A 25,876-nucleotide genomic window follows, 5' to 3' on the forward strand; every position below is an offset into this window, starting at 1 on the left:
GTTTCATGCCCGTTGCTGGTTGGCTAACTAGCAACGGGGTCTTACCAGCCAATGGAATTGTGTGATTACAAGCCAGGGGAATCCCATAAAAGAGGGCTCCCCTGGCCCAGATGCCAGTCCGGATTTACTTTATGCCTTGCCAATAAACCAAGAGCTGACTGTCACTCGACTCGTGTCTTACTGCCTGCGCGATCTAACATAAAACATACCAAGAACGGCTGCGGGATTGGGCTTGGCTAGTCTAAAGAAAAGAAGAAATAGGGGAGACATGATAGCAGTGTTCCAGTATCTGAGGGGCTGCCACAAGGCAGAGGATCATGTTATTCCCCAAAGCACCAGAGGAAAGGACAAGAAACAATGGTTGGAAACTGATCAAAGAGAGAAGCAACCTGGAATTAAGGAGAAACTTCCTGACAGTGAGGACAATCAACCAGTGGAACAGCTTACCCCCAGAAATCATGGGAGCTACATCACTGTAGATTTTCAAGAAGAGACTAGACATTCACTTGTCTGAGATGGTATAGATTCTCCTGCTTGAGCAGGGGGCTGGACTAGAAGACCTCCAAGGTCCCTTCCAGCTCTATTCTATTCTTTTCTAAATCTATTTTGTCCCAGATTGCAAACTCTTGATTATCTTCTTGTTTCAAAACCCTGATCTTGATGGTATGATTCTGCTTGGAAATTTTAGTCAGTGTTTTCTTTTCATTTGAAACAATTAAACAGAATTCAGGAACAATTTTCTTTATCTGACTTAAGTTCCTCTAATTTTCTGCCAGCAGGAAGGAAATAAGAACAATAGAATGAGGTATATTCTTTTTCAGTCAGCATTTATTCACTACTTTCTGTAACAAACAACATGTATGTGCTTCACAATAATCTTCCAGCAAGTCTGCTCTAGGGATGACAGTTTCATTTTGAAAAAAAGAAGATTAAAAGGTTTCCATTTTTAAAAAGATATAGAATTTTTAAATGTTTTTAAGCCTTGAGTCAGAAGTTTGTGACAGTCAGTGACTGTTTGCCCTTGGAAGGAAAGTGCACAAGGACCATATTTTTTGCAATGTTCACTTGCTGCTTTCCGAGAAAGAGAGATGCCAAACAATAACAAGGCAGAGATTCTTATACACTCTGGGACTGAGAGGCAGGAAATCCAAGGGATCTGATTCCTGGGCAAGTTTTCGTTCGGGAAGTGAGATAGATGTTAAACGGGCAATTTTTTCCTATTGTAAAACAAAAGCCACACCTCTATGACAGGGTGGGATATTAAGACAACCAGACACACATGTTTGATTATGAGGGACTCCAAGCTCAGATGATCTTTTTGGCAGACAGGTGAGAGATTTCTTTACATGTGCAAGTGAGGAAAACAGGAAATGACAAGGAAAAAAGGGGGAAAGAGTTTGCAACAGGAACTGGGAGAAGGAGAAAAGAGAAGCATGGGGAAAAACTGGAGGTGGGAAGAATTTGCGGCCTTATTTCCTTATTTTTCATCAGACTGATATTGTTCACTGGTATTGCACTACTACTGAGAACTTATAGAAGAGGGAAATCTGTGTTTGTGAAGCATTTATCTTTCTCATAGCTCTTAATAATTATTCTGTGTTTGCTATTTGGATTTGGGGTGGTGGTCGTGTTATCCTGCCCTTTTTTTATTACTTTTATAAGTAACTCAAGGCAGCAAACATACATGGTACTCCTTCCTCCTCCTATTTTCCCCACAACAACAACAACAATTCTGTGAGTTGAATTGGGCTAAGAGAGATGATTGATCCAAAGTCACCCAGCTGGTTTTTCATGCTTAAGGCGGGACTAGACCTCCGTTTCCTGGTTTCTAGGCTAGCACCTGAAACAACTACATCACTCTGGCATTTTTAAACTTCATTGTAGGAACTGCTTGTGACTGAATTGCAAACAATTTTTTTTTCCTGATTTCATTTGGAATTCCTTCTTTATTTCCCATTCTTTGTTACTGAATACCGCATGCCTGCAGTAAACCTGGCTTCTCACAGTTAAAGTGCAGCTAGTACTGACACTGTGTTTCCATAGTTTGAGGGGATTTTCTATGGTCTTGACTGAGCTGTTGATATTTGCCAATTTCCTAGAGGGAAATTTCAGCGGGCAGAACATGGGCAGAAAAATAGGTGGTCTTTTGTTCTATTGCTTGGGGTTCACTGACAGGTCAGGGATGCTCATGGTTGGTGAGTGGTCTGGGTGACAAGGATAACATGGGGGGTCTTGCCTCTCACAGTGTGGCTGAAGCTCAGTCCTAATCCAGGTTAGGAGTTACTCCAGCAATGGAAATTGCACTTCCTCCATTCCTCAATAAATGCTCAGGAAAGGCAAAAATGCAGTGGCGTTTTGCCATAATGTTCTGCTGGCCCTGCAGGTGTCCTTCAAATATGAGGCATCATTTACACTGTAGTGCTTTCACATATATTGAGTTAGGTATTCAGCTAAAGGACATGAAAAAAGGGGGAAATGAATGAATGGCGCCATAGTAGTTTAAAAGGCATGGAATAATTGAAATACCAATTCTTTCTTCGTAATAACCTAATTAGGTAGCTGATGCTTGTGCTGTCCACATCCTGCCTTAGCTGTTCAAGTCTTCCTTCTCTTTTCAGGCACAAATGGGTTGACAGCATGTAGGCGGAATACAGTGCTATTTGCAAGAGACATTGTCAGCCACTAGTACCTTCTGCTGGAGACCCAGCAGGAAATACAGAAGCAAATGGACATTTTAGTCATGGAAAATCTCTATAGGAATATTGCTCCCTTGGTTGTGATTTTATTTTTAAAGAGTCATTACAGTGACTTTATTGATTTATTTAATTTGGTTTTTATGCCCTCCCGCTTGAAATATGACTCTGACTAGCAAACAACAGTTAAAATAAGAATAAAAAATCAACAAGCCCCTCCCGAAGAAACATCATGCCAGAGGCAATGCACATAACCCCTGAAAAATGGACTCATAAACATCCTGCCCAACGCCCATGACAAGAATCAAGTTTTTAATGCCTTATGGAAAGTAATCAGAGTCAGGGCCACAGAGCAGGCGTGGCAATAGAAAAGGCATGTTTCTTTGGTTCCATCAGGTAACATTGCTTAATTGAGGGGACCAGAAGTGTGCCAACTTTGTTGGATTTCTGCAGGCAAATAGGAGACAGATGGATAACCCATTTCAGTGCCATGAAGGGCATTATAGATGACAACCAGCACCTTGAATTTACTCAGAAACCTCCTGAGAGCCAGAGTAGTTCATGAGCTGGTGTTATCGCAAGGGGTGAACCAAGACCAAGGAGCCATGGTAGCACAGTGGTTAGAATGCAGTATTGCAAACAAACCCTGCCCACTGCCAGGAGTTCGATCCTTCCATCTTTCTCAGGTCGGTAAAACGAGGAGGCAATATGCTGACTCTGTAAACTGCTCAGAGAGGGCTGTAAAGCACTGAGGAGTGGTATGTAAGGCTAAATGCTATTGCTATTGCTAAGATATACACATAACTACACATACTATCACATTTTGGACTAGCTGGGCTAGTTGCAATTTTTGTGTGGTGTAGGATATATAGCAGTAATTCAGAAGGAAAGTAACTGAGAGCAAACCTGATCCAGGAATGTGCACAATTGGTACACAAAATGTAATTGTGCAAATGCCCTTCTAGCCATAGTTGTCTTTTAAGCTTCAGCTAAGACTTTAGGAGGACCTCAGGTTGTGCAACAGTTCCATCTGGGTCAGTACAATCCTTTTCAAAACTGTCAAGTCCTGTGAGGTTGGCAAGAAACACTGGGATTCTGGAGATATTTCTAGATTGCTTTCCTATTAGTAACATAATGTCACAGAATCTTGAAAGCTTATCAAAATAATTCTCTTGTACAAGTTATGTCTTGTACTTAAGGCATGAATCTCTTTCTCATCACTTGGACTCAAGAACCTTTTCTGTAATGGTGCTACTTCATCCTTTAACTGTATTGGTCCTCTGTGTTCACATGATTTCTTAGGTGTTTATTAAATGCAACCCCCCCCCCCCAGCTCTTCAGCACTTTCTTAAAGGCAGTCAAGCTTGAGACTACATAGATCTTGGAAGTAAAGTTGTTCCAGACGACAGAGAAGAATGCTTTCCAGTTCCCATGATATGACATTGCTTTATAGGTGGGACTGGGTCATGCCAACTCTAGGATTTTGCAGGCTCTGAAGGATTTTACTGATAACTGGGAAAAGGCCCAGATCCTATACCATTTAGGGTTTATGGATGGCATCCAGCAACCTTTCGGAAAGGCCTCTGACTGTGAAATGCAGCCCGGGGGACACTGCAGAAGAAGTGGGCCAGCAAGGAGAGGCAGGCTGCAACAGTAAGTGGGTGTGGGGTTTGTGGGGTGTATGGAGCAGCTTCACCTCCCATCCGCACTCTACCTTGATTTTTAGGCATGTGCCTTGCCCCAAAACTAGGGTTTATTTTTGGGGTAGGGCTTATATTAGGCTCACCCCCCAAAATCAAGCTAGAGCTTATTTTCACGGTAGGTCTTATTTTCAGGGAAACACAGTAGTTGTAGAAGACATACCAGGGAATGCCTTTAATGTACCATTTGAGTAGTCCTCAAGGACAGCCTATTGTAGAGTACATTGTTGTAATCACACACAAGGTGACTAAGGCATAAGTAACCATGAATAGTGCCTTCCTGTCAGAACCCTATGTTCTGTGTGCATGGGGTTTCTTATTCTTTTTAGGTTCTGGCATTCTCCTGGGGGGGGGAGGGGGAAGCTTGAGGTGCCGATGTGTATTTCCTTTGCTCTGTCTCTTATTCTATCCTCTTTGATGTGTCTCAAATGGGGAGAATGGAATGTACCTCCGGCCATCTGCCTTATCTCCGAACACGGAAGAAATGGCATAGACCACCTAACAGCTTTGGAAGCGGTGCCTTATCACTCTGTTCCCATGGTGTTTTCACACCTGCGGATTGGCCTGTTTGAACTGTCCAGATGGACAGTTAGGATAGGGTTACTATGGACACTTTTAATTACTTGATTCGCACAGGAAACCCTCAGATCCTGCCTTCTATTCCTGCTGTCAACCCCTCCCAATAAAAGTTCCTTTTGAAATGATGCCGTTTCAAGAGTCCTGCTTTCTTGGGAGAACTGATTGAGGCAGCTCCAAGAAAGTTCAATTACATACCAGAAGAATGTATGGCCAAACCTGCTAGCTATTCTTCAAGTAGAAGCTGTGAGTCCAGAAAGACTGTCACATTGCATACTGGTTCAGTGGAAATGCAACCCATCCAGAGCCAAGATCATTAAACATTCAGAATGGATGATCCTTGCCTCCATAGCCTCTCTGTCTTGCCTAGTTAAGCTTCAGTTTGTTTTTCCCCATCGAGACTCCAACAGCCTCCAGGCCTGTGATAACATTTTGGCAGCATCATTTGGTTGGCCTGGGGTACCGATGGATATTATCAGAATATTGACGATGTCTAGCCTTGTGAAGTTGATGACATGGCCCAGAAGTTTTCATCAATATTAAATAGGAAGGGAGAAAATGCTGAGCCCTGAGAGACTACATAAACCCAAGATCTTGGACTCAATATGCCCACAGTGCAACTAGTTGCAAATAAAAAGTAGAACCACCCTAGTATACCATGACTTCCATAGCTGGTCCAAAAGGATACTATGGCTGATAATATCTAAAGCCCCTTAGAGGTCAAGAAGAAGAACAAACCCCATCCTGGCTCCTCCAGAAATCAGCACCAAGTCTTCATATTGTAATCCATCCTGAATTTAGACTGGAAAGGATTTAGGTGATCTCTTGAGTCAACCAAAATTAAGTCAGTTTAAAGAGCAAAGCTTGCTGTAGGATAAGAAACAAAATAACCAAGTTGTCGTGATTAACAGTATCTTTGGCACCTGCCAGGTTTCCTAACCATTTGAATTTTTTTAAAAAAAATCTATTTTACAGATCTACATTTTATTTAATTGTTGGATAAAGTTAGTGATCAACTGATTATTTTCTTCCATACACTGAGGATGTGGTTTAGTTAATCCTTGCTTAATGACTGCCCTGATCAGAGACAATTTGAACTTATGACAGCACTGAAGAGGTAGCTTTATGACTGGTCCTCACATTTATAATCATCATAGCAGCCCTGTGATAATGTGATAGAGATTCAGGCACTTCCCAATAGGCAGATGTTTATGACTGCCACAGCATCCTGCCATCATGCAATCGCCATTTGATCAACTTCTGGCTTCCAACAAGCAGAGTTAATGGACAAACCAGCATTAAAATTGCAAGTCACAATCACATGAAATTTTACTTAATGACTGCATTGCTTAGTGACAGAGTTGCCAATCCCAACTGGGGTTGCTAAATAAAGACTGCCTATAATGTTCATTGTTCATTAGGTTTTTGCTAATAGCATCAAAGCAACTATTATTTTAGAAATTTCAAAGGAAGCCAAGTTCCATAGCAATCCAGATGGGATGGTCATGGCTGAGAGATGCTGGAAATTATACCACCAATGTTTCATGTGTTGGTTGGGGGAAGTTTTGGTTGATTTGAAGAGCAAACTGGGTGTCTTCAGCACCAATCACTCATATTAAAAGAAGCCCCAGTTTGCTCTTCAAATCAACCAAAACTTCCCCCAACCAACACATGAAACATTGGCGGTATAATTTCCAGCATCCCTCAACCATGACCATCCCATCTGGATTGCTATGGAACTTTTGTTGTTCAGCAATGAGGATCCCAATTGTTGGGGGGGGGCAATATGATGACATTTGTAAACCGCTCAGAGAGTGCTGTAAAGCCCTATGGAGTGGTATATAAGTATAAGTGCTATTGCTGAACCATGGAGGCCCAGTGATTAGAATGTGGTACTGCAGGTTACTTCTGCTGACTGGCAACTGCCAGCAGTTCGGCAGTTCGATTCTCACCGGCTCAAGATTGACTCAGCCTTCTATCCTTCCGAGGTCGATAAAATGAGGACCCAGATTGTTGGGGGCCATATGCTGACTCTGTAAACTGCTCAGAGAGAGCTGTAAAGCACTGTGAAGCAGTATATAAGTCTTAAATGCTATAGCTATTACTAAGTGCTAAAATACGTGTGACTCCAAGAAATGTTTATCTCATTGTTCTCACTTGTACTAGCCCCATTTATTAGTTGTAGTCCTGGTAACATTTATTAGCCTTTCAAGGCAACCCAGTTAAGACACACACTCAGAAGAAGTACTGTAGATGCATCTCTTCCAACTTCAACTTTACAGTCCATGAAACTAGGGACGGTCCCTTCTCAAATGCTTGCCACATCCAAGTTCCTTCTGCAGACTCAACTGCCTCTTATCTGACTGTTGTCTAGGCTGCAGCTCTTCTTCCTGTCTCCCAAAGTCATTCTCACATACAATTACAATTTTACAACCACATACTGCATTCAAGGTTAAAATGAAAGTTTTTAATTTTTTAATTTTCACATCCACAACTTTTCTTATCTGTGAAATGATCTATATTTTTGTATTTCTTCCACACCCAAAATGGCAGATTGGATTTTCCATAAGCATAAGGGTTTTTTTAATCCAATCACCAGGGCTCAGATTTTCTCCTTTGTCCTCCAACCTGATCCCCAGTAAAAGAGTGTCCTACTGGTACTTTTTCAAGACGCTTCTTCCAGAGCTGAAGAAGTTTCTTGGATGAGAAGCAAAAAGTCTTCAAAGAAAAACAAGAAAGTCCAGTTGCCTCATGAAAAAACACCTTTGGAATAAGTATGACCTGGATAAAAATCTCCATAGACATTCACCAAGAGAGTCATTACTCACATATATGTGACTCTAGGTGGCTTATAATTTTTTTTTAAAAATCCATCATATAAAAAACTTATAAAAACCTCCCCCTCTCTTCCCCCTCCCATCCCATGGCAGCAACAGTCAAATTAACCTGATTGGCTCTGTTTCCATTCGTGGTCCCAGACCTGCTAACAAAGCCCTATTTATAGGGCCTTTCAAAAAAGCAGCAATGTAGAGCCAACTGTACCTCAGGGGTGATGATGTTCCACAGAGAAGGGGCCACCACCAAGAAGGCCCTTTTTCATGGTCCAGCCAGATGGCAATCCCTAATCAATGGGACCCCTTAAAATAACCTGTCTTCCCATCCTGGTGGACTGGGTAGATGCAATAGGGGAGAGGCAGTCCTTCAAATAGCCTGACCTTAACCATGTGGAACAACTACTGGGTTGCAGACCACACTTTGGGAAATCGGAGATAAAGCCTTGAGATGTTCCATTAAAAAAAATAAAATGTTGGATAACCATAGCTCAGTGTTTTGGCAATAGGCCCACCTGCCTTGAAACTGAAGTGGGAGAGAGAGCAATCTGAAGGCCAGCAGAGAGGGGCATGGAGCAATCTTGTGTTTTACTTCTTGATAGATATTAATGTAAAAAAGTATTCTGCATCCAACCTTGCTGCAAAGACTCTATATAAGTGAATGTATATCACTTCTTCCACCTTCTAGGCTTGTCATCTGACAATAACAGGCCATGCATTTATTTGACAAAGTAGATTCGTGTCCATGAAAATAAATGGCATCATAAATCAGTCCTGAAAGTGAGTCAAAACTTTGTGTTTTTTTTACTCATAAAAAGAAACTGATCTATGGCTTTCCCCCCCATTTTTAAAATTTCTTATGCAATGAAGGTCTGTATAGTTAGACAAGGATCCAAGATTTTCTATTATTTAGCCTCTTAAATTGATAGCATTTAAAACAAACAAACATTACATAATTAGCACTTTAAAATTTTTATTCATGATTGTTGAGATATTCTTGTGCTTTTAATTATTGATTTATTTTGTATTGCAACATTTTCTATTAGTCAGTTTTTTATTTTTTATTTTTTAAAAATGTAGGCATACAATAGGGAGTCTTTGGATTATGATGGCAATTGGGATGAGAATTTCTGTCGCTCATTGATGCAGTAATAAATAATAAATTAAGGGTTAGAATATAACTTCAGATGATAAAAATACAAAGAACTGAATTTGTTAAGTTTTACAGTCATTTCTAAGACTACAAAGTTATGTCAAGCAAATGACCACTTCTGTTTGGCTAGCCTGTGTGTAAATTATTGGATAGTTTACCTCACCTTTTTGATTTAACTGTACTTAAGTAAATTAATAGCTACAATTTTTTTAAAAAAGTAATTAGGTAGTAATAATTTGATAATGATGTATAAAATGATAAGTACTGTTTGGAATTATGCCCTGAAAATAAAACATTTTACCATTCAATTGAATATTGCTGAGATTAAAAAAAAAAATCCATCGGTTAAAATAGTTTGAAAGGTTATCTCACTGTTCCAGGCAAGCAGCAATATCTTTTCCTCTGTATTGATTTTAAAAGGATGTTTTAAGGTCACGGAATTGTGATTTGCATGGCTCAAGGTGCTTTAGAAACATCACTGAGAAGTGTTACATGCCTCCAACAATGGTCAGCTTTTCCATTTTTTTAAATAGGCAGTTTCATCCCTTTTAATTCCATTCTTAACTTTTATGTGGATGATCTTAGCCACTATGTAGAATTATGTATGATGTCATGGCAGGAAGAGTCAATGAACTCTCCTCAAAATTTAAAAGCCCCTTTCACATCAATCATGTGAAAGGACTTCTCTTTGAATGAAGCTGGGGGTCATGACGGAAAGTCACAAGGAGTGGCTTGAATTTTTCTCATCAAATCATATTTTTGTTCAACAGTATCTGTTCTCTGGGATCCCTTCTCATGGGTGCAATGATAAATTTAATGTGGGCGAAGGGGGTCAGGCAGATCATGAGAACAGCTTTATTAATGCAAGGATCTCTTGGAGGAGGGTTATCTCATTCTGCACCACAACATGGTTAAAACTCTGCCAAGGAGAGGCTCTTCTTTTTAGCCAGGAATCTATTGAAGAAAGAAATAGTTTCATATCTATATTACTTTTCTCAGTGCTTTTTTTTGTCATAAAACTCATCGTAACAGAGTTCCGGCACCTTTTTTTGACAGATTTTCCAAGTTTTAAAAGTAACTTTTGAAAATTTGATGTTTGGTCCACATGGACTTGAATCGCCCTGTCGAGCATAGCAGGTCGACGGAAAAATCATTAAAATGGTGCATGCGGGCTGCTTGTGTGTCAAGTCCAATGCATGTGTACTTTATCCGGCTGCTCGGCTTGGGGCACTGCTTGGCTTGTGATTGGTCATGTGGTCGCGAGCTGAGTGCTTACTGCGGTGATGATGGTTATGTTTCGTTACACAACTGATGTGTGTGGGTGTGTGTACAGTGATTGACTATGTGAGAAAGGTAAATAAAAGATTAACAAGATGTGAGTTCTGGCACCTTTTTTCTTACAAAAAAAGCACTGACTTTTCTTGCCCAACACCCCCTGCTAATAAATAGGGGGAATCCCAAACAGTTGTTTAGAATTAAATTCAGGTTTCATAATAACTACTTAAGAACAATTAAGTTTTTTTTCAAATTATAGGTTACCACTCAGATATAGTGGGTAACTATAACAAAATGTTGGTGTATAACGAAAATTGGGAATCTATTGATCAGGGAAGAACTTGGATTCAGTGGGAACTGATGTTGCTAAAATCTTGTATTATTTCGATGTAATAATTACTATCAACTGAGTGTAAATACTAGCCAATAGAATTCTTGCTATTGGAAAATCCCTTTATGAACGATAAATATTTACAATTGAGAACCTGTTGCCAGTATATGTTAACTTTCTCCTTATATTTTCAAAATGTAATAGTAAACAAAAGGAAGAATTCCTGTTAAATTATAACCTAAAAATTGGTCTGACTATTGCTCGTATGAGCAATGATTGAAACTTCTCATTCTGCCTTTGTAGCTGCTAACATGGCAAATGACAGCTATGAAGAACTTCCATCCAAGGTGGCTTCAGAGGATGAGGAACATATCTATGAACATATTTATGACACTTTGGCATCTTCTGACAAACCAGAGCTGAATCACCAAATGGCCATAGATGAGCTTATCACTACAGAGGCTAACTATGTGCACAACCTTCAGCTCTGCATTTTTAATATCCGCGATCACCTCCAGAAAAAACAGGTGAGAATAAGAGAGATCATCTGTAATCATCAGCACTTGAGTTATGATAAAAAAAAATTAGTATCTACAACAGGGAATCCTATATTGTATAAGTAGCAATATCCTAGGGCAGTGGTGGCGAACCTATGGCACGCGTACCAGAGGCAGCACTCGGAGTCCTCTCTGTGGGCACGTGCACCATCACCCCAGTCCTGCCTCCCCCGCAACCCCCTCCTCACCAGCAGCCCCCCTGGAGGAGAGTCACCCCTGGGCACAGCCCGCACAGAGCAGCGCAGCCAAGGACATAGCCGGGCAGCAGGGACAAGACTCCACCCTCATGCCCCATAGCATACAGATGCTGCTGCAGGGTGAGGGTGGAGGGCGTGGCTGCCATGGCACTACAGGGCTGCCTGGGCAATCTGCGGTGGGCCATGGAGGCGGTGTGTGGCTGGGCAAGCAGGGCAGGGGGCGAGTGGGGACAGAGCAGGCAGGGCGGGAGGCGGAGTGGGGATGGGGCGGGTTTTGGGCACTTGGTCTCTAAAAGGTTCACCATCACTGTCCTAGGGCAGTGGTAGGCAACCTCAGCTCTTTTATGACTCATGGACTTCAACTGCCAGAATTCCTGAGTCAGCAAAGTGTTGGACAGCCAGGAAAGCAAACAGCATAGCTGGCTCAGGAATTCTGGGAGTTGAAATCCACGAGTCATAAAAGAGCCAAGGTTGCCTACCCCTGGTATAGGCGAAGGAAAACTAACTCTAAAATCCCAAGGCATCAAACCATAGCATATAAGAATGACATTCCCAGCGGAACCCCCCCCCCCAGATGTCCACATAGCTCATGTAAACAAATTCTCTTTGTTATGACAATCGTCTGCTATCTTCTTCACACTGGCTAGAATGTCCTTGACAGTTTCCAGGCAGCCTCTCTCAGCAAACTTCCCCAGAACTGGAGAGGTTTCGTTTCTCTAACTAACCCATTCGAAAGCATCATCTCTCTCTCCCCCTCCCCCCCTTACTCTAATGGCAAGATGAAATCAAAGAGGCCTGTAGCTGCCAGATTTTCACTCTTGACACAGCTGTTGTATTCTATAGATTCATTCTTCAACAATATGCTCTCAACTTCTGCACCTGAGGAGTCCATAGACCAATAAAGCAGCATGATACAGCTGCTTACAAAAATACAAAGGGATTTCTCAGAATATACAACCTATAGACGTTTAATGGTTACAGTTTTAGAAGCAATGTTGTGACAGAAATATCATGGTTAAAAGATAGTAACTATCTTTGTCTTGTAGAATAGGGGCATATGCTGGCTGAGAGAAGAAACTGAAACATTGTACTACTCTATTTCAGCTGCCTGAAATTGACCTGGAAGGATTGTTCTCTAATATAGATGATGTCCTGCAGGTTTCCAAATGTTTGTTGAAAGGACTTGAAGCTTCTGTGAACCAGGGGCATGAACAACTTTTTCATATCAGTAGGTAGTATCCACAATGATGTATCTACTACATAGTTTTTAAATACTGTTATTATTAAAGCAATAGTATACATTTTATTATAACAACAGTAATACTTCGATAACTTTAATACAAGCGCTATGAGGCAGTGTCAGATTGCCTAATGTTTTAAAAGCTGGATTCAATATTATCTTTTCAAGAGTTGAAAGATCTAAGTGTTACTTAGCTTGATGTTAATCTGCTATTTATGTGATTTTCCAGAATTACTTTTACTATTTGTAGCAGAAGAAAATAGTTATTTTGAATATTATCCAAGAGCGAAGTTATTTCAAGATTGTACATCGAATTATGGACTAAAGAGAGATCATTTAACCTCTAAAAGAGTAAAATGCTATTGTGCTTGCTAAGTAAATGGAAGTCAATATGTTTTTTTTCTTAGATATCTTTAATTTTTTGAGTTCAGATTCTGGAGACAGCATGGTATGAGTCATAAAAGGAGACATTTAGGAAGCCATCTGTGAACAATCTTCAAAGCACTCCAGGGAACACTTTGGAGAAAGAAAGAGAAGAATGCTGGAGAACCCAAATGAAAAGACAGAGTGGCTAAGGAAAGAGAGGGATAAAATAAGCAGAGGATCTTAAAGTTTAAAGGAAGAATGGGTAGTGAAAGACAGTAGATAAAAAAGGAGGCAGTGTAAAGTGAGACTAATATAATCTTTCACATGAGACCTAATGATAAGAAGAGTTTTGCACTGTGACAGGTAAGTAAGAAGCAGGCAAAAGAGGAATCCAAGGGAGAATAGAGTTGAAATCCCATTCTTTGGAAATTCTGCCTGCTTTATTCAATTGTCACTTTTGAAATGTGAGCTAACATCCTTGAGAGCTGTGGCATGTTCAAGGACCTGGGGGTGATAGTGAAGTGATAGCTTCTTAATTTCATAATTAGCCAGCTATACAGTGGTACCTTGATACTTAACGGCTTTGAAACTCATCAAATTTGGTACTTATTGCATGTTGACATGAAAATTTTGCCTCAGTACTTATTGTTTGTTTGGTACTCAATGCACAAACTAGACCAGGGGTAGGCAACCTCGGCTCTTTTATGACTCATGGACTTCAACTCCCAGAATTCCTGAGTCAGCATAGCTATGCTGACTCAGGAATTCTGGGAGTTGAAGTCCATGAGTCATAAAAGAGCCGAGGTTGCCTACCCCTGAGCTAGACCTTGTCAGTACCGGCTGCATTGTGATTCACTATGTTATTCCTTATGGGAAAAATGTGTTTGGTACCAATCATTTTTGCTTTTCATCAGGCCCCCCAGAACCAGTTAACAATGAGTACTGAGGTACCACTGTACTTCAAATGTATACACTATTTTTCAGCCTGAAAAGTTATATATACTCATCCTTGCACAAAAATGAGGCTAATTAATGAGACTTAAGAACAATTTGATGCATTGATGCTTTTCAATATACAACACATGTCTTGGGAATCTTCATTTTGACTGTTTTACAATTTTGTTGTGGTAGGCACTTTATTTCAAGAGCTCAAAGCAGAAATGGAGAATGTCTATAAAATTTATTGTGGAGACTATGACCAAGCTCTTTTACTGCTGGATATTTATAGTAAGGAGCCAAGATTGCAAAAAGAAATTATGGAAACCTTGACTACTACTGTGTAAGTATACTTTATGATGGCGGCAATCATACAACCCATATTTTTTTAGTATGTTAACCTTTTTACTTTACAAGAAACACAGCCTTGGGTTTAACGAGGCAATGACATCAGTCAGTGGTAGGCAGCATCTGTGCCCTTTGGGTCACTTCATCCCTTCAGCTTGCTGAAACAGATACTTGAATAAGGGAGCATAGCTGTGAGAGATGACAGCTCTTTTTTTTCCCCAAATGAATCACTATACACATCCAAACCAGAGGGTGTAAATCTGCCATGGTCCACACAAATCAGTAGTATGCGAAGCAAGTCAACTAATGCCATTTGTATCTGATTTTGAACATAGAGTTTTTTTGCTAAATATGAATCATGTTTAAAAGCAAAGGAACAAGTAGATCTGCAAACAGAAACCACTGGGTTACTATTGGGTTCTATTAATTACCTGCAATTGTGATGCTCCATGAATTTATGGAAAGATTCAAAACTTATTCTTGTCCTTCACCGAATTCAGTGTCATCAGATAAGATGGCCATTGGGCCAAATGAGTTTTCAAAGGGATTAACATGCTAGTTGGGCTACTAATAAAAAGGCATCGTGCAAACTACAACATATTTCCTTCTTTAGTGGATATTATTTTTCATGGAAGGTACGATGAAAAAAAATGTTATCTAGTAATGCTCTGTGAGCAAAACAAAGCTATTGAATTTTAAAAGCCATTCCCCAAAAGCTATTGAAGAAGCTATTGAATCATTATGTCCAGAGGGAGTGTATCACAAAATACCAGAAGCACGGCGGCTCAGTTGCTTAATAATGCTGGAAATGGTCTCTGTTCCAGTGGCTCAAGTCCTAGCACTGCAGAGCGGGGTGAGCTCCTGTCACTTGCCTCAGCTTCTGTCTACCTAACAGTTTGAAAGCATGTTCTAAGCAAGTAGATAAATAGATACCACTTGGCGGGGGGGGGGGAAGGAATTGGTACTCTGTACAGGCAGTCAGATTCCTGCTGGCTCTGAACCTTCCCAGTTGTGGCACCCATTTACAAGGTGGCTCCAGGAAAGGGAGGGAGTCTTGGATGATGCTATTGGAAGAGCTGCTTGTCTTTCTTTTCAGTGCAAAGCCAGATTACCTCCTGTGGAGCACCTTGGGAAGTGTGTGAGCTTGTCCTACAACAGAGCTGGTAAATTGGCAGCCAAGCTACTACTTTGCAATGGTCTTCTGGCTAATGTAACAACGCCCTAGGTTAACAACAACCTTTCCTCCACTACTATCAACTAGAGCCCAGCCCTGCACTGTTAATGTGTAATGGCTAATGTGTAATCCTCAAACATGATGGCGAATTGCCCATGTTACAGGCAATGACATGGTCATAGTGAACCATTGGGCTTTAAAGATTAAATGCCTTAGCTTGATTGAAAATCAAGCATAACAATTGGAGGTGGATTATCAAATGGACATAGCAGATACTTTGAAATATTATGAAGGGAGGATGGCTATTGTATTCGGTTCGTGGATTTTGTTTTGTTTTGGGGCTTTTTTTGCAGGCTCAAATAAAAAATAATCAGTTTGACATAGTGGACAGAATATTGGACTAGAAACTGGGAGATGGGATTTCTAGTCTTCTTTTAGGCAAGGGAGCCAATCGAATGACTGCATTGGGCACATTTTCTCACCCCAATCTACCTCATCATGCTGAGGGAAAGAATTATTATGTACATTATCTTGAGCTGTACAAAATAAAAATGAGATGCAAATCAAATAATTACATGGAGATGTAAAAGGCAAATCCTGCCTCTCCGTTAAATACGTATGAAATGTTCAGTTTCCCATTTGGGAAGGCTGGAGCATTTTAAAGCCACTTTACATCCTGATATTTATTTATTTAGGAGCTTTAGAGGACACCCATTGTAAAACGACTCTGGGTGGCTTACATAAAATAAAATAAAAAAACAAGAAAGAAAACAAGAAAATCCCTGCATCTACACAAACCCACTGCCTCTAACAGAAATATCCCCTATAGGGCTCCATAAGGACCCCACCCCAAGGTCTGGGAGAAAAGCCAGATTTTGAAAGCTTCCTGCAACATTAGCAGGATGGCGGGAGGGGGGGGATTGACATGGATCTCTGGGCAGGGAGTGGGAGGGATCTTATTCCAGAGAACAAGCTCCATGATGGAGAAAGTGTGTTTGATGGGTGCCAATAGATGGCGCTGTTTGCTTGAGGGGACCCAACATGCTCTGACTGATATCCTTATGCATTTCTTGGTCAGGCCTCACACTGGTGCTTCAAACCTGAGCTTCTTCCTGGTGATGCCAGTGCAACGAATCACAAAATATCCACTGTTGTTGCAGAAGATTGTGGAAAACACTTCAGGCACTGACAGTGCCTATGGAGCCCTGCAGGCTGCAGCCACCGCTATGACAGATGTGAATGCCAATATCAATGAATATAAAAGGCGGAAGGAAATAGGTAAGGGAGATAGATCTTTCTGGCTACGTCTACTGCAGAATTCCAGGAACCTTCCACTTCCAATAGCACTCAATCCCCCTACGATAATCTGTCTGAAAATTGTAATGCGATATATCTGGAGTGGGTCAAGTGAATCAGGCTCTACGGAATGTTTGGTGTATTTTTTGCAGGGCTTTGTGATCTAATTTCCTTGAGTTTACCTAGGGATATTGAAAGTTTAATAATGGCAAACAAAAACAAAGGGAAAGCACTTTTAAAAATGTGACTCTAATATCATTTCCACCTTGGCACAGCGAGCGGTTTCCTGAGTCAGCATTTGCGATGTAGGAAATTAATCAGCTACAACTCACTTATAGCTCTGGGTCTAAAGCACAATGGTCAACATTATTCATATACAGATGTTTTCTGCTGCACTTCCGAACATGCAAACAATGGAGAAGTCACGTTGGAAAGAAAAGAATACATTTGAAGGCATCATTCTGCTTTGGGAGAGGCCTCAGGAATGTGCATTACTGAATTGGAACCAGCCATTAATGAACTTAGCTTCAAAGCTGAACTAAAACTGAATAGGAAACAGATCAGCTTGCAAGATGATATAACAGGGGTCTTCAGACTCGGCCCTTTTATGACTCATGGGCTTCAACTCTCAGAATTCCTTAGCCAGTGTGCCTGGCTGAGGAATTCTGGGAGTTGAAGTCCATGAGACATAAAAGGGCCGAGTCTGAAGACCCCTGTGATATAAGGTCATAATGTAGCAATCTGTAGGTTTGTCTTGTCAGAATTGTTTGCATAATTATAGCAGAGCCTTCCCAGTACAATAGATGTGTTGGACAACAGTTCCCATCATTCTCAATCAGGGTGCTGTCCCGGAAGTGATAGAAGTTATGGTTCTGATAGAAGAGAATATTTGTAGCTCAGGGTTAAACTTGGGGGCCCTTGATGCTCTCTGACCTTCGTTGTTTTCTTGCAGACATTTCATTATCTGACTAGGTAACCCCATCAGTGCTAGCATCAGTCTAGCACTGATGATGTTACTTAGTTGGGTAATGAAAAGTCTGCAAGAAAATAACCAAGTTCAGAGAGCACCAAGGACCCCAGAGTTATGGTTCACTAAATTTGGGGATTCTTAGGGAAGGAAAATCTCTTCAGCCTATATTTGATTGCTTTTTAGCTTGTTGTTAATGAGTGTATCCAAATGTATCAAAATTAAATTTTCCCAAGGTATTCTTGTTCTTACATCTACTGAAGAATCATTAAACTGCCAGAAAATTTTCCTCCTGCCTTATATAACTTGTTCTGTTACATTTCTCACCTTCCTCCTCTTTTGGACTGAGGACAGCAGATAAATATAACAAGGCTGGGTATCTGACTCTGCGAGAACGTCTGGCCCGCATCAATACCCACTCCATTGCCAAGAAGACGGCACGGTTGAGCCGCCTCTTCATGCATGAAGCTGGAATTGTGACCAAGGTAAGTATATGTCATTTTGCTCTATGCCCTGGTACGGTATGCCCTGCGCTGATCTGGAATGGTAAAGAAGAACGAAGAGAGGTTTATAAACAGAAGAGTTATAAAGACTGAGTATTCTAGGAAATGAAGACCCTCTGTCTCATCCATAGTTTCCATTCCACTCAACTGAATTCACCCCAATGCCCTCAAGATGCCCTCAGGCAGCTTCGGGGATATCACACTGCAGTCTTTAAGAGTTCATGTGCTTCATTTGTGGATCATGACATATTTTGGGAGGAGATCACATAACAGCTTCTGCTTGTGACCTGGCTGAGGATGATTCTTTCACATGTAATGATAGGAGTAGTAATTTATGTAGTGCTGCAAGCATGCCGAGCATTTTCCACTCCTCATTACACCCCTAATTGAGACATTGGGCTTAGCACTAGTTCCTGTTTGTAGAAGATAAAGTATTATGACCCTGCTTAAAATTAGCTTATCTCTGATGGCATTGGGAAGCCTGTGTGGAAATAATAATCGGACTGATATTCCTTAACTCTCAACTTAACCGCCTTAGGGCAGTGAAATTAACATGAAAAAAAAAAGAATTCAAGAAATGAAGCAAATTTAGTGAAATCAGCTTTTCGTACTGAAATAAATTTCCTTCAATCCTCTCTTTTCTCTTTGCATAGCAATTTTCCAGCAATTTGTCTCTTGCCTCTTCCAAGATCCAATAGAAGAGTATATGCTTGCATTAGACTTTCCTGTTGATCCAGAGTGTGTATTTATCAGAAATAATATAATTTCTGGGAACTCCAGAGATGGCAGATATTTGCTTTGCATACCATATTCGCCTATTCATTTGCAACATAAATGTATAAGTATTGATAGAAATTAAAAAGCCTCTGATCTCTCCCCTCCTCCCTCCCTTCTTTTAACAGCCTTTTGATCTGGAGTCAGAGAAACCCTGTCTCCATTCATAAAATACAATAATTCCTTAAATGCAATAGAAAGCAGACAGGCAGCTTGAAATCAATCAACATTTAAAAGGCATGGGAATTTTAACATCAATTCCCATGTTCTTTATGCCATGTGACTGGTCAGGAACTTTTCTGATAGGGAGATAACAAGTAAAGTATTTCCTGTCACCATAAAAGCCATGTGTCACATTTGTGTTCCCTACTTCAGTCATAACACCATATATCTCACTCGCATGTCTTACTGATGGGCAGTGGTGAGATTCAAATACCTGAACAACTGGTTCTCTTATTGGATGCAGGCCTGGGACTCCGAGACCTAGAACGGACCTCTGGAAGTGGCATCCATGTACTTCCGGTGGGCTAGTCTATGCCTTGGAGGCCTCCTCCCGGCCTCCAAGGCCTAGAACAGACTTCCAGAAGTGGCATCCACGCACTTCTGGTAGGCCATTCTATGCCTGGGAGGCCTCCTCCAGGCCTCTGAGGCCTAGACTGGACTTCCGGAAGCAGTGTGCATTCAGCTGGTTCTCCGAACTCAACAAAATTTAGCTACCAGTTCTGCTGAACCGGTGCGAACCAGCTGAATCCCACCACTGCTGATGGGTCAGTCTGTGGCTAACTGCCCCAAAAGTAAACCTTGTATTATTTTTGGAACAATAAAGATAGAGACCTCCTTTTCAAGCAGCCAGCCTCTGTGTCTTGATTCTAGGGATGCTTGCGCTTCCCTAGGGAGGCTGCTAATGCTCTCTTTTCCCGGCTTAGAAGAAAGGAACCCAGGGAAATTCTCCGAATAGTGTGATTGACATTCACAGAAGAAATCCGTATTCACTAGTGGCATTCTATTTTCTTTTATATCATTGCTCAGTACTGATCTTTTACTACCTGTAAATTGTCTTCTGACAAAATGTAACGTCTTTTCTTTGATTTTTAGACAGAGGATAAAGAGTTTGATAAAGTGGAAGAAAAGTTTCAGTCATTGGCATCAGCTATAATTGATCTGAAAGAGAATGTGGCCTGCTTTCTCGACAACACAGAGGTAACATTTTTGTATCTCATGTTCAATCAAGCTCATGAAATTAGAGCACCTTGCAGAAACTTGACTAGAGATTTATTTTTGTGGTTGACAATCCAACAATGTCTCTATTAGTGTTTCTGGGATTGCTTTGAATCATGACTGAAGAGAAGTCCACAGTATTAGGTTTTAAAGCTGTTAGTAAGAAAATAGTTACCTTGCAAAAATATGTCTATTTTTGCAAGATGGGAAGCTGCTGGGGTCTATTTAAGAAAGTCTGTGCAAAAGATGTGGTAAACAAGTACCTGCCCAACCAATATGTATCCGCTAGTTTTTACTTCAGGCACTAATTATACTGACATATATGTCATTTAACTCTTGTCTTGGAAGAGTGGTGGGATTCAGCCAGTTTGCACCAGTGGTGGGATTCAGCCAGTTTGCACCAGTTCGGCAGAACCGGTAGCTAATGTTTTGTTGCCCAGGTCCAGAATGGACTTCCGGAAGCGGCATTCACACAGAGAACCAGTTGTTCACATATTTGAATCCCACCACTGGAAGTAATCTATATTTTCCATCTGTATACATGCATTATTTTTCTATCAATACACTCTGAATGTGTGGGATGGCATATGTATTCACGAAGGAGCAGCTCAAAATGCAAACTTTCCCCATTCTAAAAAGGGAACCCTAGTCTGAACCTAGCAAAACTTTCTTTAAAGTTAATGGACTTTAAGTGGGCTCACAACCAAGCTTTCAGGATTCCCAGCTGCAAATAATATGAGGTTCAGAAAACCAAGTAACCTTAGACGTCTGTCACCTGTTACTATCATTCCTCCTTCTTCAGGGAATTGACCTTGGAGAACTCGAAAGAGGGCAGTGGACAAAAAAGAAGGAGCAGTACATTAGCTGGGCTTCCAAGTGAACATTCAGAAGGAAAATACTAGGGATTTTTAAATGCTTGAACAGAACTCTGGAAGCATGTCAATGTATGGTGCTGCAGGCAGGATTAGTTTGAAAAAAATACTTCAAAAAATAAATAAAGAGAGAGAGCTTCAACAATGCCCACAGAATTGTGACATTAGATGTGCATTAGATGTGCTAAAAGAGACATGTGGCCCTGAACTAAAACAAAATAAAACCCTCCCCCTTTCATGGAGCATAATGCCGGTAAGAATAAGCAAGTGGAGGAGGAGGGAGGGGGAAACCCAATAGATCTTTCCAGAAAGGATGCACAATATTTTCCGGGCTGATAGACATGGTCAGCCAGGGGCTGCATTCCAAATACTGAGTGGTGCCAGAACAAAAGCTAAATTAGATGTCACTTACATGTAATTAAATATAAGTAATATGATTACTTTCCAATCATGTATTTAATCATTGCTCCCATCTGTCACATTAAAAAGTTAGTGCTATGTCAAATATTCCCCCTGCTTTAAAATTACTGTACCCTTTTTGGGAAGGGGATACAGAAGCAGAGAGCAAGCAGAACTGGGATAAAAGGAGATGTTGCTTGACTTTGGTGGTGACAATTTTTCCCCTTCTTTTTTTCTTTCTTTTAAAAAACTTTAACAGCCCTTCTTTCCGTGTTTCAGTATTTTTACAATGCTATGGTCAGGTGATCATTGTAAGAAGAAGATACCATAGAAAGAGAGTCCTTACACTACTTTAAGTCTAGGTGTGAGTATTTTTTTAAAGAAAAACAGATATTGGCTACCTACCGCATAAACCATGTTAATGTGACTCCTAATTCATCCTTCTTCTTTCACATGAAATAATTACTTCCACAAATGACTGGACTGGCACTACTGTGAAATTTCAGGTTAGCAGATGCAAGGGACTTTGCCTTTAAGGGACAAAATTCTCCTATGATTTAGTCAATTTACATAATGAAGGTATTGTATAATACATTGACAAAAATATGGTGTTTTATTCTGTTTGTGTGATCTCACAAATTACATTAATCAGTCTGATGATGTACCCTCCAATTTACTGGATGTTTGTGAATAACAGAGACACCCTCTTCCCACATATTCCATTAAAATAAGATTTCTCTATTTAGAAACCTGTTTAGAATTGTAATTTGATACCAACAAGATTTTCAGCAACACATGCAGTCTTGACGCATCTTGTCATTCTCCTCTGCTCTACAGTGTAATTATAAAAAGACCAATTCCTGTCTAGTTCAGATTTTGATTCCCAAAGAGTCCGGTCAGCTTTCTTAGTAGAGGTCATAGTAAGACATTACAACATTAGCCTTTTCCTGCTCTTTCTCTACAGTACTTCAGGGAGATACTTTCTCATATTCCAGATACTTTAAGAACCATGGATACACATTTCTGCTATGAATTTGAGGATTTCCTTTTTAAAGTGGGAAAATCTATTGTCCACTGCAATGTTCATGAGGAACCATTTGCTGAATAAATACTTTCCTCAGTCATTGCTAATCTCCTGCCAAAACCATTTCTTTGTAGGCTAAGGAGATTTTGAAAAAAAACCAAAACTATAGTGAATTTAGAGGAAGGGAAATTACCAGCTGGTTGGTAAGACGTAAAATACTTCCCTAAAATACAATGAGAATTAATTCTGAATACTGTAATCACAAAACCATTTGAACCTTGAGCTATAAAAGGGCTCAATCAATGCAGGGAAAGTTAATTCTTGGATATAATTGCTGTGCCTCTAATATTATGAGGCGGTACATTCAAACAATTCTTCAGATTATGAAGTGGACTGGAGTGGACCTTAATGGATTGTAATCTATGCCATGTGCACAAATAATGGGTTTTAGTAGTAGCACATGTGTGAATTAACTTTAGAACTGATTCTTGTTTGATGCTCGCAATAGTATAAGTACAAATAGTGAAATGACAGCAGAAAATGGTGACACAGGTAAATGTTTATAGCACAACACTTTTGAAATGACAGCCTGGCAGATCTTTAGCCAAGATTTTAATCTTACTTGCCATTTCCAAATGTTCAATTTATATCTGTTCATGGGCTGCTCGTCCAAAATTTAAAGGTATCAGAATGGAGTAATATTCTTGTACCCAAAGGTACTTTTTTTCCCAAAAGGCAACTGGACTTTCTTGGTTTTTTTTTTCCTTTGAAAAGCTTCTTGGATGAGGAGCAAAACCTTTTCAAAGGGAAAAAAAACCAAGAAAGTCCAGGTTCCTTTTGAAAAAAAGCACCTTTGGGACAACCATGACCTGGTTGATTTAGAATCTCCATAGACAAAGAGAGAAGTGATACTTTTTTTTGCCACAATTAAGCTAGCCCCATCCATTAAGTTTTTAATGTGGAAGCAAATCTTAGAAAGGGAACATATTAGCATATATTCAAGTATGCCTGTGCATTGGATTGTCTATTGCTTCCTTTTTACGTTCAGAAACTGTGGAAACCAACCGAGCAGCATCAGAAGAATAGAGTATTTTGTTATCTGACTTTCCAATACCAAAACTGGAAGTAATGTGTTCAACATAGTTAATAGCATTGGTAATGTGTTCAAAATTGTTAATAGCATTTTCTGTTGAAATTAAATATGCTGAGCATCCTTCAGTTTAATATTTGGGGAACATTTAAATTAAATGTCCAGGAACAAATCATAATTCCAGCAATGGAACTAAGTGAGGAGAAAGATGGAAGAAAAATTCCAAAACCTCTGGTGCACCACATGGCAGGTAGGATATTGGGAGTGTAGTATAACTATCCCCTTACTTCTGAATTGGAAGGAATAATTGTGCAGCCCCCAAGCCTGTATCGTAGGCCATGAAATGTGGGGAACCCGGGAGGAATATTAAAAATGTGAGGAGAGGGAAGAGGAAAAGTATCGTGGCAGCACCATACATGAGCTCTTCTCTGAAATCAAACCACCCAGCAAAGTAAAAGAAATATACACTCAGCAGCCACAGATACTCCTCAGAAAAAGATGTCAGACTCAATTGGTAAGAAAATTCTCCCAGAGAGAGCATTTCCTCATCAGGAATCTGCATGAGATTTCAGATCTGATGCAACAATACTGCAAATTCCTCTTAGGCAACCCAGCTTCAAAATGTGTAACTAGGAGGCACATTTTAAACATTTAGATTTTAGCTTTAAAAATAAAATAAAATACAATTTAAATAGAACTTAAAAGACATCTGACATTTTTTTTAGATGATGGGGAGATGTCAGCTGTTCAAGCAAGCTAGGCCAAGAAACACACACTAAAGGAATTCTACCGATGCTACTTGCTAAATTCTTTGTTGGGGGTTCATTAACAGAAACTTGAAAGCCTGTAGAGAAACTTCACCCTCCTTAAGGCCAAGGTCAAGGGAGAGGTCATCTCAATCTGATTCTCATACTTTTTACTTTTTCAAGGTGGGTAACCATTTCCCACTTCCTTCTCAAGGCCTTCTCCAGAGCTACATTCCTCAACAGAAGAGTACCATGCTTATGGATATTTAATTAGAAGTAGACTCTGATCGATGGAAACATCTATGTGAACGAACTGATGAATTTGTGAAATGATTCAGTAAAACAAAGTTCATGAAACATTTGCCTTAATTTTTGGTCACACCAAACCAAAACTTTTTACTCCAACCTCAGTACACAGATACCAGGACTCTCCCAGAATGAGACGTCACAGCAGTATCTGTAATGTAACTGCAACCCCCCATTTATAATACTTGTGAATAGCATTTTCATTGATTCTTTGTGTAAGCTGCAATTTTGAAGTAGAAATCAGAATCATAACTGGACTCTATATTTATTGATTTGATTTGTGTCCTGCCTTTATTATTTCTATAATAAAAACTGGACAGTGGCCAATGTTAATCTGTAATCACAATTCACCACTTTCTAACTTTTATGGAACCGACTAATGCTTTCTTTCCCCCTTCTTCCCAATCTCCCGCATTCTCTTTTTCCTTTACCTATTGTAGAGAGTATGCTGTAACTTATGCCTTTTTAAAATATATAACTTTATTTATTTTTTAAAAATACAAAGTTAAATAAACAGAAAAAAGATTTGAAAAAGTAAACAGTTCAGAAAAAAAGGGGACAAGAGAAAAGAAAAAAATACAAAAAATATTAAAAAGAATGATTTCTGACTTTCTTTGGTACAGATATAGATTTTAAAAACCGTGCATCAAACTCTTATTCTAAGACTAACATTTGTCTGCATTATTTTGATAGTCCTATAGAATTCTAATCATCAAATCTCCAAATCAGCTTTTCATTTCTTTCTCACAAAAAGTCCAAAAGAAATTTCCAAGTAGAAATAAAATTTGTCAAAGTCTTTTTTTATCAAGGCTGTCAGTTGTGCCATCTCCACCAATTCTGCCAGTTTCATCATCCATTCTTCCATTGTAGGTATTTGTAAGCCCTTCCACCTTTGAGCACATAAAGTCTTGCTTCCATTATCATGTGGAAGAATAAAGTTCCAGAAGATGTTTCCATTTGTTTATCCATTAAGCCCAAAAGAAAAGTCTCTAATTTCAATTGTATATTTACTTTTAAAACCATCTGCATCAAAATACATATTTGATCCTAATATTTTTGTTGTAGGTCCACCAGGGATGGAAAAATTCACACTCAGTTTGATTACATTTCTGACAAATATCTAAAATTTGCTTTTATATATTTTTGACAATATATCTGTCATGTACCAACAATACATCATTTTATAAACTTTCTTCAAGATTAAAATTCAATGTAAATTTCAACCCTTTCTTCCACATATTCTCCTTTCAATCTAACTATATATTGTATCCATAATTCATGCATGTTTAAGAACTCCTGAAAAA

General features: G+C 39.8%; 1 protein-coding gene across 1 annotated transcript in view; it reads left to right on the forward strand.

Moving 5' to 3' along the window:
- Positions 1-25,876, forward strand: part of LOC107290598 (rho guanine nucleotide exchange factor 37) — a 46,793-nt gene that overhangs the window by 9,659 nt on the left and 11,258 nt on the right. The window contains exons 2-7 of the mRNA XM_029284779.1: positions 10,863-11,086; positions 12,418-12,541; positions 14,051-14,198; positions 16,456-16,655; positions 17,995-18,125; positions 20,013-20,117. Of these exons, the coding sequence (XP_029140612.1) occupies positions 10,871-11,086; positions 12,418-12,541; positions 14,051-14,198; positions 16,456-16,655; positions 17,995-18,125; positions 20,013-20,117 (924 nt within the window). The 5' untranslated portion in view covers positions 10,863-10,870. The remainder of the gene's footprint in view (positions 1-10,862; positions 11,087-12,417; positions 12,542-14,050; positions 14,199-16,455; positions 16,656-17,994; positions 18,126-20,012; positions 20,118-25,876) is intronic.

The sequence above is a fragment of the Protobothrops mucrosquamatus genome, unplaced genomic scaffold (genome assembly GCF_001527695.2).
Source record: "Protobothrops mucrosquamatus isolate PMUCROS unplaced genomic scaffold, P.Mucros_1.0 scaffold935, whole genome shotgun sequence".
Lineage (NCBI taxonomy): Eukaryota > Metazoa > Chordata > Lepidosauria > Squamata > Viperidae > Protobothrops > Protobothrops mucrosquamatus.